This window comes from Amaranthus tricolor, chromosome 9, assembly GCF_026212465.1.
Source record: "Amaranthus tricolor cultivar Red isolate AtriRed21 chromosome 9, ASM2621246v1, whole genome shotgun sequence".
Classification (NCBI taxonomy): Eukaryota; Viridiplantae; Streptophyta; class Magnoliopsida; order Caryophyllales; family Amaranthaceae; genus Amaranthus; species Amaranthus tricolor.
Window position 1 is genome coordinate 25,114,081 of NC_080055.1, and position 11,418 is coordinate 25,125,498.

The 11,418-nt window shown below is 32.1% G+C and overlaps 1 protein-coding gene across 1 annotated transcript; it reads left to right on the plus strand.

Moving 5' to 3' along the window:
• Positions 1 to 491: 491 nt before the first annotated feature.
• LOC130824365 (U3 snoRNP-associated protein-like YAO) lies at positions 492 to 7,991 on the plus strand. Its single transcript, XM_057689338.1, has 7 exons — positions 492 to 1,027; positions 2,013 to 2,352; positions 2,884 to 3,108; positions 3,490 to 3,718; positions 4,681 to 4,856; positions 5,763 to 5,828; positions 7,389 to 7,991. The coding sequence occupies exons 1-7, from the start codon at positions 597 to 599 to the stop codon at positions 7,467 to 7,469; spliced, it is 1,548 nt and encodes a 515-aa protein (XP_057545321.1). The 5' UTR covers positions 492 to 596; the 3' UTR covers positions 7,470 to 7,991.
• The last annotated feature ends 3,427 nt before the right edge of the window (positions 7,992 to 11,418 follow it).

Below are 11,418 nucleotides of genomic sequence, written 5' to 3' on the forward strand. Positions count from 1 at the left end.
AATAATCCAATTTTTTCATGATTTTTCTATAATAATCTCACATATTGATTAACCATGAATAATTCCAACTTTTGGAGGGTATTTTCCTAGAGCAAACTCGGTAACCGAATGACTTGCTATAGCAAGTTTTATATTTTTAATAAAAGATAAACTAAATGTCAAATTTTAAAAAAAAAATGTTAAAAAAATTCCAATTTTTTTTAACTATTTGGAATTTTTTATGTAAATTTTTTCTCTGATTTTACATTAATTTTCAATTTAAATTTTCGGTGAATTACCTACTATAGTAAGTCATCGGGTTATCTAAGGTCACTTTAGACAAATACCCCTAAAATTGAAATTATTTATAATTAATTAATATTTGAGATTATTGTAGAAAAATAAAAAAAATTTAATTTATTATAGATAAATTTTTTTTTTTTTTAAAAAAACCTTTATTTTTCTCTTAAGCTTGATAGGGACAAAGTACCCTAGCTATTGGTAACTTTATATTGCAGGCTGCCGTCGTCATAGAGTTTTGGTTAGTACTTGCATCCACCTTTCTCTTAAACCTCTCCAGAACCCTAGTAGCAAAATTTTCTCCCAATCGAATAAGAATGAAGGGAAAAAACCCTAAGAGAAAACCCACCACCATAAACAACAAAGGGAAGAAGAATTCCACAAATCAGGATTCGTTCTTCAAGGAAAAAAACTCTAAGAAGCGACGCAAAATCGAAAGTGAAGAATTTGATGCAGAAATTGATAGCGATGATGCGTCAGATGAAGAGGATGATTTTTTTGTGGACAGAGATGGTGGTGACGAGAAGGATGAACATGATGAATTGGAGGATGAAGGTGTGGAGGAAAAACGTCGGAGATTGGGTTGGGAATTGGTTGAGAAATTCAGGAAGTTCCAGAAGGATGAGCAAGAACAAATGAATGATGATATTGATAGTGAAAGGGAAGATAGGGATTCTCGTGTTGCTTCTATTTTGCAGCAGAAACAGCTTGAAGATAGTGGTAGACTTCGTAGACTCATTGCTTCCAAGTGAGTTTTTTTTTTTTTGATTTCTTCTTTCATTATTGGATTTCTAATTGTTTGCTTTGAAGCTTGTAACTGAACAAATTGTTTTTGTTACTTTGCTGTTATTGATTCTTGTTGAAATTATTTTTGTCACTAATATTGAAACCAAAATTTTATAAACTTGCTTAATCAATGTTTATCTAGAATTGTTGATGAAGTTATTGTTTTCATTGATGGGGTTGATAAAAGGCTACTTCTTTAGGTAGTGTGCTATTGAATTTTGTTGTCCACAATAATTTCTCTAAGAGTAATTCGTGGACGTTCATTGCTTATAATAAATCATGTACCCTTCTTACTTACGTAAAGTTCCCGATGATGTTTGCTACGAAGAGTCAATGTGAAACAATCTCTTTATTGTTACTATCAAAGGTATTAACAAACGTAAGGACTAAGGTTGCCCATATTGATCCCTCAAACTCGGTGTTAGCTTGAAGGCTTGAAAACAATCTCTTTGTTATTACTAATTGTTGATGAAATTATTGTTTCCATTGATGGGGTTGATAGTTGATTACTTGTTTAGGCATTGTGCTATTGAATTTGTTGTTCAACATTGCTCTAATAGTAATTTGTGGATGTTTTCTAGGGGCCAAAGATTTATAATCCTTTGATTTAAAATTTTTCAAAATGGTCATTAAGAATGTTCACTTCTTATTTATGTGTAGTTGAATAATATGTTTGGTATGAGTAGTGAATCATAAATGATCTTTTTGTTATCTCTAATAAGAGTAAAATTGTGTACAGTCAACCCGTTTAGGTGGAAGCCTCTTAATGACATTTGGGTAATGAATATCCTCTGAAGTATTTTATGTGTTCTAGTGTACATAGTATTAGCCCTAAAAAGCTAAAATAGTCTAGTGCGTCCAATAAACATAACGTTTGTTTTGATTTGATTTCAAGTTCTTTTTCAATTTGATTGTGTGAAGAGGCTTATATTGTAATGTGTAAGCAGGTTACGGAAGCCAGAAGATAATGAAGAACCACAGTTAGTGATAAAACATCGTCAGTCTGTAACTGCTGTAGCTCTGTCTGATGATGACAGGAGAGGGTTTTCGGCGTCCAAGGATGGTTGTATTACCCATTGGGATGTTGAAATTAGAAAAGCAGAAAAATACCTCTGGCCTACTGAGGGAGTTCTGAAGTCTCATGGTATGGAAGATCCAAAGAAGCGAGCTAAGCATAGTACAAAAATTCTGGATTTGGCTGTCAGTTCCGATGGTCGTTATCTGGCGACTGGCGGTTTGGATCGTCATGTTCATATATGGGATACACGTACACGGGAGCATATTAAGGTAGATTTTGGTTCATCTCTTTTTGATATGTTTATGTATGGGATACACGTAATAGAAATTTTCTTTATCAAGAAACACTTGGTTGGTTGACTTGAGTTAATTTCTGATAGAGTTCTAATTCATGGAAATTGATATTACGTTATTGAACTCGTAGGAATTTCGAAAACTTGTTTGGTTAGCTGGTTCAACTATAGTACACATCTTATGGAAATTCCCACTTCTCATGAATTAATCCCTTCACTTTTGTTGAATTATTGTCGACCAAACAAAAGGACAAACGTTTTGATATATATATTCGAATCTGTAATCTTTACTCTATCACCGTTGTTATGCAATTCTGTTGTCCTCATCTATTATGTACTTGCATTTTCTAGCTGTATTTTCTGCCATCCTTATTTTATATTACTAATGCTGTCCTATTTATTATACATTTAGTTTATGTGGATTTGTGATTGATTATTGCAATACAATGTTGGTAGTTACACGCCTACACCTATCTTTTGTAGTGCAGTCCAACTGATTTACTGACAGGCTTTCCCAGGTCATAGAGAACCTGTGTCATGCTTGGCATTTAGAGAAGGGACTGCAGAAGTCTTTTCTGGTTCATTTGATAGAACGGTTAAGATCTGGAATGCAGAAGATAAGGCATACATAACAACATTATTTGGTCATCAAAGTGAGGTGCTAAGTATAGATTGCTTGCGAAAGGAACGTGCATTGACTGTTGGACGTGATCGAACTATGCAGCTTTTTAAGGTATTTTTCTGTTTCTTTCCATGGATTTGATTTGACATTACATTTTTTGCACCTAATCATTTAGTCAATGCATTCTGCTGATGAACTAAATTACTTTTGCTGTCGTTCTATTCTAGTGAACTTTATTTTCTTAACATAACTTTTTCCTTGAAGTAGAATTTGTTCTAAACTTCATGTTATGGAGAGTGTGTTGTGTGATGTAGTTAGCTTCTTTATTAACTGTTAGTTGTTATGTCTTTTTCATTTCCTGGGTCAGTTTCTCAAATCATAAAGTAGAATGAAACTTCTGTTTTTTATTTAAAATTTTTTATATTCTTTATGTAAAACCTTAAATATCCTCATTTTGTGCTCATAAAGCATTCTTGTTCATTGTTCTGAAAGGTTCCAGAGGAATCACACCTAGTTTTTCGTTCTTCTGCGTCATCTCTTGAGTGTGGCTGCTTTGTTGGTGATGATGAATTTCTGTCTGGATCTGATGATGGAAGCATTGAGCTGTGGAGCATATTGCGTAAGAAGCCAGTTTCCATTATTAGAAATGCTCATGTTCTATCTTCAGTGAACAAGCATGCAAATCTAGAAGATGACGGAAGAATATCTAATGGCCATTTTGGTAAATTTTTTTTTTTCACTTTTTTTAGATTTTACTAAATGGGAAATTTCGTACCATTGGATATACTTGCTCCTGTGGATGTCTGGTTGGCGTGACTTTTTGTGACGAAGCTTATGAATACTGTATAGTTGATTGTTTTTACTAGCTGAACTAGCAAGTTTAATCTTCGATAAGATGTCTTTCACATGAGTTCCTTAATATGAACTTGTATGAATTTTGGCTCCTAATCTAAAGTTGGAAGCTGTTTTGAGTTGTGAATTTATCTTGATAGCCTTCATGTGAGCCTTTGAGTTTATGTAAAGAGTTTATCAGAACATGGCTTATATCCAGTTTGTAGGTTCTCATTCTATATAAATCTGTAGATTGTATAGATATATACTTCATCGGATTCAAATTAGTTGTCATTTCTTGTTTTCACACCAATGCACGATTCTGACCCTTAATATATTTAGACGTGTATAATTTAAAATTACAAAAAGTTGACCATGATGAAAAAATGCATTTAGATGATTTAAACAAGATGCCAGTTAACCATATTTTTCTTATACAAAAAGAATAATAAATAAAATAATATTGATAGTTGAATAGTAGTCACTATGCAGCTGTAGCAGCTAATTATGCATTTGACATGAACACTATAAAATCAATGAGTTGAGTGTATATATTGTGGTGGAGAGTGGAATGATTAAGGAAATATAGAAAGTAACTAATAACACAAAAGCGCTAAAATTGCTATGAGAAAACATTAGAATTTCTGTGTTTTGAATCAGACTTGATATTTTTGTGGTTACTTCGGGCTTATATTCTGTCATGGAGGATTGTCAACTCTAGCGTAAAGGATAATTCATGAATATATATCACAGTCTTTTTTATTATCATTCCCTTTTCCTTTTGTTGTTTAACGCCATGTCCGCTGTTTTCCGTTATTTTGTTGAAAATGATCCCTCTTTTGGATTGTGCAGATGGTAGCGAAATCAAAGCAAATAATTCAATTTCAACGGCACAGTCTTGGGTCAGCTCTGTTACTGTATGCAGAAATAGTGACCTTGCTGCATCTGGTGCGGGAAATGGGTGTGTTCAGTTATGGGCAATCAATAGTGATAATAAAGGCATTTTGCCGTTATTTTCTGTTCCTCTGGTGAGTTGAAATTTTTTGATTTTCGACTAAGAATGTATATTTGGTGTTTCTTGTTTAACTTGAAACAGTTGTCCCTGTCAAGTAACTTGGTTTTCCTACTCTTTGTTTTTCTTCCAATACCCGTTCAGACCCTAATTCAGCTCTTCTTTTATACAATTCTACTTCTATGTTTGGGCATCAATGTCCCATAAAAAATGAAGATATATCCGTCTGAAGTCTTCTAAGTTCTAATACAGGTCTAGTAACGTTGTGTCCTTGCCATTTTGTTGTGAAATCTTTTTGTGATAACCAATAAGATTGACCTTGCAGTTCATTGTCTTGCAGTTTTTTCTATAGGGAATATGTCGTTTTTGAGCATGAAAATGTTCAACTTAGTTGTTGGCTTCTAGATTCATTTTGGTGCCTCCATTTGGGTTCAAAGTAAAGTTATCAAAGGGTATTTAATGTTGGGGAGCTTTTTTGTAGAGTAAGGAGAATTTCCTATAGCCAAGAGGGAGAGGAGGAATCGAGCGAGAGGGGAAATTGATACTTCCCACAGAGCCAAACCCTTTTACATCTCTTACAAGAATGAAAGGGAAAACCTTCAACTGCTAGGTTAATCCATGTTACTCCTGTTTGAGAATTGTAAATACTAGATACGGGTGTGGATCCTAGGATCCGGTACGACAATTTTAGAATTCTAGAATACACGGACACCGTCCTAATATTGAATACGGGTACGACAATCTATGAGAATTTATCTATTTTGTTGGAAATCTTATAGATCAATTTACTGCTTTAATTGTTATTTTCTCCTATTAAAGAAATCATGTTTTGTACTCATTTATTGATGTAAACGCCTATTTGTTGTTTTATATGTTTTGTAAATTTTTTTGTTTATTACATGTCTTTATTTTCTATTTGCAGGTGGGGTATGTGAATTCTTTGGCTATTGCGAAATCTGGTCGGTTTTTGATTGCTGGTATTGGGCAGGTAAAGTCATGATTCAAATATTTTTATACTTGTGCACTTCTCTTTATTGTGTGTTTTCCCTGGCTCGTCTAGATTCAAACTGCACTTCTATTGATTCTGATACTCATTGGAGGAAAGTGGAGTGTCTGAACTTTTATGGCTGTAGGAGAAAACTGAAATTGGAACAGTTTACTATTATAGGAGGCTTGTTCTGTACTCTGACTTGTCTTATTAAAATGGAAAACTGAACTTCGTCTGTCTTACCCTGTTTTGAAGGCAACTTATTGGTCGATTGCCATTTTTTAGCTATGCTAGTAATCTTACTGTCGCCTGATGCACTTTTCGATTAACAAAGGTTTTGCATCAAGTAACGTTGTGGTTAACTCTCATGGCTTATTGGTGATACTCTCACCCTGATCGTACCTGTGAAAACACAGCAATAAGTGGGTACTTTAATGTGCCATAAGTTAGACTTTACTAGGAGAGAGCTGAGGAAAGATGATTTAGGATCCCAAATCACAAGGGAAATTGATTTAGTGTACCAAAATTTATAATGCTAGATCCGAAATCAGGGCACCAAATAAAAGATGTAGCATTAGGTAGCACTTAAGCAACCCAAAAACTCTTGTATGATGCAGCATTTAGGAATGAGATAAAGATGCAGCACAACGATTTAAGAATATATATATATATATATATATATATATATATATATATATATATATAGGGACAGGATCAGGTGAAAACACTTTAAAGTGGTGAAAACTGAAAACTAAAAACTAAACAGAGATACATATTGTAGCAAATGAGGTACATATTATCTTATAGGGTGTACATACTTTTGTAAAGGAAAAGGTTCATATTATTTACAAAAATGCTATCTGAGTATGTATACATTTTAAGCATGTATGTACACAATTTAGGACTTGTCTAATTATTTACAAAACTGCCACCCAAATATGTACACCAATTTAGTTTTATGTACACCTGTTTTCAGTTTTCACTTTAATTGGTTTTCACGTGATCCAAATTATATATATATATATATATATATATATATATATATATATATATATATATATGCCTTCTGGCACAGGGATTGCACACACTTATATGCACTTAGCCAACCCAGGAAAAGCTGTAAATTTCTGCTAGATTCCGAAACCAAAACAGCTGATAAGCATAAAATGAGTCAAAAACCAAATCAATAGAACTTGGAGGCTGATATTAGTAAATGTGACTAAAATCTTGTTTTTCAAAACTTTTAAGCTCTTTTTTTTTTCAAAACTGTTGCTAAACATCCTTTCTTCATGCGTATCTTATCATATAGTTGTGAAGTTTCTAGTTTTGCTAGTAATCTGATTATTCGTGTATTTTCTGGTGTACAATTAATTGTTGCATATGTTTGAATTTTGTTTTTGGATTAAAGCGGTTTCTGGTGCGAATTGTTAACGTGTTGATGTTATGAACATGCGAAGTATTATAAGGTTGAATATGCATAGTTGCTCGTCAAAGTTAGCATTTGCTGCCAGTGTGTGTTATTTGAGTTTTACCTTTTAATCATGTCTTTTTGAAATGCAGGAGCCTCGTCTTGGAAGGTGGGATCGTAATTCGGACGCTAAAAATGGGGTCGCGTTGCAATCCTTTGAAATTACATCATAGGATGGAAAATGCATCTTGTACAAGCTCTTCAATTTTGACTATTTATTCTAAGAGTTAGGATGAGAGATATTGTATTTAAGATTTTGGTGATTCATCGGCCTTGAAATTTTGTATCGATATTTCATTTTGTTCTTAGAGTGGTAGCCAAAATTATTGAACCTTGCCATGGAACTTGGGCAAGGTTCCATCTGCGTAGTTAATGATACCAGCTGTAGTTGATAAAAGCACTATCATATCGCGGGTAGTTCACGACATTACATTTCGTTGTTAGATGAGCCGATATAACTGTCAATCAACAAGAGTTGTATTTCAGGTCAGGTAGCTAAGCTTCTTGTTACTTTGGTAAACAACAAAGTTTGGATCTTGCGTAATATTAGACCTTGTAAACGGGTCAATTAGATCGGACTTGGGTCATGTCTGTTTCAATTAAGTATATTCTAGTTTATTAATTTTTTTATTGGATAATTTTAATGTCGGGCCATTTTTGGTTTGATTCAAGTAAATTTTGATCGAGTTTACTTCAAGTTTTTGTAGCATTTTTGTATCCCTTTTGTTATTAATCATGCTTATGGAATATGGTCCAAGAGGAATGTCATGATATTCAATTTGCATGGATGTGGTGTGGATGAGTAACAAAAGAAACCTAATTGTTGCTCATATTCAAGGAATTCACAAAAGGTTAGATTACAATACAAATTTTGTTAAATCACAATTTCTTAATCAAATAAACACCAGTGAAATTTAAGTTAAAAGGTTAAGCGATGAAAATTTGAATTTTATACTTCAAAATTCAAAAACCTTGTAATTATAAACATATTAATTTTATCACTCATTTAGCTATCAGTTTATAGTATTTATTGGTGTTAAACATATTTATTATTTGGATCGACCCTGTTCGCCCCTTCCATGTTTCACCATAGCCAACAACTCGCCTTCTTTCTTTGAAACAACCTTGCTGCTGATCCTAAGCTTGCACATGACCCACTTGTGTTCTCTTGTATCGTACTTTAACTACTCTTGTGAGAGACCGTTTTTGAAAGAGATGACCTCAAAATAAAAAGCTCACATTCTTGTTTACTTTTTAATTTGTATTAATTGAGTTATTTAGCACATACATCTAATGCGTCTCTCGAAGATATCGTCTTTCACAACAATTTGTGTAATTCATATCATAATAAATGCATGAAAAGTTCACTTCAAGTATTTTGGAGATTCTTTAAATTTGTATGAAACATTATGATTCATCAGTTACACATTAGTCAGCTTTTTTTTTTTTTTTTTCAAAAACACTAAATTGTGGTAATTAAATCCATAATTTGCAAAAACATTAGTCGGCTTGTTTAAAATTTATAATTCAAAATGAATGTTTTTTTTTTCAAACATAACCTTAAAACATTTGAGCATTAATTGGTTTCTAGTTGATGACGATAAATCTTACATGGCCTGTTTTGGTTATTAGTACTCTCTTCTATTCTCTTTACTTGTTCCATTTAATTTTGACATATATATCAATGCACATTTTCAATTTTAAATATCTCTAATTGTGCTTGGGTAAAAATTATAAAAAGTTGATATTAATAAAATTTACAACAAGACGAATTTAACAAGATTCCACATGACTATGTTGTAACTTATAAATTAAGAACAAATCACATAATAAGAGTGATGGATGAATAGTATTGAAAAACCAAATGGGACAAGTAAAGCGAATAGGAGGGAATATTAAATTGTGGTAGGTAATGAAAATGATTTGCGGTGTAAATTTTTATAATATATACCGTGTCATTCTCATGGTGGTGATGAAACTTATATTATAAAAAGTTAATTTGTTTATCATTTTTTATTACCATCTAATATTACTTCTCCAAATAGTAATTTAGTGAAATAAATTTTATGAAGAAAATAAGAAGATTAAATGAGAATGAATATAATCGTTTAAGTTAGAAAATTTTCCTATCGCAATTACACTAACTTTCATTATCATTTTCATAATTCTATACCGTCAACCAAATCGACCGTTTATACATTAAAAAAAAGACGGTAAGGTTGTCCAATTAGAAGGAACATATGAATGTTGATGCTTAGAATTTTGGCCTTGAATAAACCCAAAATGAGCAGACTTGTTAGAGGTATCCATGTGGACCAAAACTTGTGATTCATCTAAAGGACATGATCTTAACCATGTACAACTATTCACATCCAAAGAGCCCTATTCCATGGATAATAAGTCACTCCATATATCAGGGGCATCAGAGACATCAGAGTCAGATGTACATAACTTTAATCGTGTAATAACATAACAAAAGTGCAAACTATTGATTTTGCAATTACACGGAAACTATTAGATTACGCATATTTTTAATAAGATAGTCTCATGGTAAGATTATACTTACTCAATAATCACTTACAATTTTATAATGATCACATAAAAATTACTTATAGTGATCACCCGCAATCTTGATGTAACTAATTATAACTTTTTAGTGATCGTATTTTATAATGTCAAAGTGATCGATTACTTACAATCTTAAACTGATCAATTAAAAAATAAGCTAATTTTCTAGACTCGTCATGATAAAACGGCGTCATATAAGACTTTGATTAGGTTGAGGATACTACCAAATGTTGTAGGTAAAAGTAAGGAGCTCCTCTCGTAAAAAACCATCTCTTGGTGAAATGACCTCATAACAAACAGTCTATATACTAATAAATAATAATTAAGTTAATTAGGCTATTCGGTCCATGTTTGGGAATCCAATACTTGTCAAATATTTGTTCATCTAATGACAATCTTGATGAGTTACAATTTCTTGAATTCCCGGCATCATCCTTACAATTTCTTTCTGCTCTATTTGTGATGGATTTTGTACGTTTTTTTGGCGGCCCATCTCTTATTTACATGCCTATATGTGTAGAGCAAAGAATTTTGTGACTTTTTATTTTTTTATGAATTTTTAAAATTAGGATCCTTTATAATTAAGAAGTAGTAGATATTAAGAAGTAGTGGAATTCAACTTAAGAATAATAAATATATTTTATCAGTCTATTAGTAGTATGTGATTTACCTATTGGTTACACTAAGTTATCAACCGAACCTATAAAATCGAGAAGTAATCATTTATATTCTTACATTGCGTGAATTTAACTTGTTCTGGCAGCCAAGTATCTAACGTTATTGATCGAACCTAAAATATCAAAAAGAAAAACACATTAATCTTTTTTCTTCTGCCCTTTCTTTATCCTTTCTTTCTTCCTAAAATATTATACAAACACAATTTTAATAATCCAACACATTAACACCGCAAACAATTGAAATATGTACACCAAGCAGTGAGGCACATATATGGCCTCATTGCTCACAAATGTATATATTTAGAATTTTTGAAAAAATTGATCTTAAAAAAGATTTTGAAAATAGGTTTTTCTAAAAACTAATTTCAAAAATAAATGTCACCTGTAAGTTGTGTAGTAAGGATCACTTCCTATTAGTACTTCATAGACGATCATTTTAAAAAGTTCACATGGGCTAAGAATCACTCGTTGTTAGAAACAATGAGCCATTTAAAAGTGATAAAAAGAAAAGATAAATTAGAAAATCGCTTGCTATTACTAAAAAAAACTTAAGCCTGGAAGAAGAGTTAAAGGCTTAGAGTATGGGTTTTAAGCCTTAAAATAGACATTTAAAATATTGAAATATGTGTTTTAAGGCTTGGAGTTGATAGATAAAAACATTTTTTTTAAAAATGGGTTGTGGCAGTTCATTGGAGAATTTGTTTCATGATTTGTTTTAATTGGGCTATTTACTACTATATACAAGTGTTGATTTAACCTTCTATAGTAAAGTATCTTCAGCAACTAGCCTGAGAGACTGTCTTTATAAGAGACGGCTCTTTAGGCCCAGACCAACAATTAAAAAAAAGAAAAAAACCTAAAAATTGATGCACATGTT

What these genes read in the sequence shown, in the direction of transcription:
- LOC130824365 (XM_057689338.1), top strand. Translation starts at nt 597, where the DNA reads ATGAAGGGAAAAAACCCTAAGAGAAAACCCACCACCATAAACAACAAA. An exon ending in CGTAGACTCATTGCTTCCAA is followed by an intron (nt 1,028 to 2,012) that starts GTGAGTTTTTTT and finishes ATGTGTAAGCAG; the next exon opens with GTTACGGAAGCCAGAAGATA. An exon ending in AATATCTAATGGCCATTTTG is followed by an intron (nt 3,719 to 4,680) that starts GTAAATTTTTTT and finishes TGGATTGTGCAG; the next exon opens with ATGGTAGCGAAATCAAAGCA.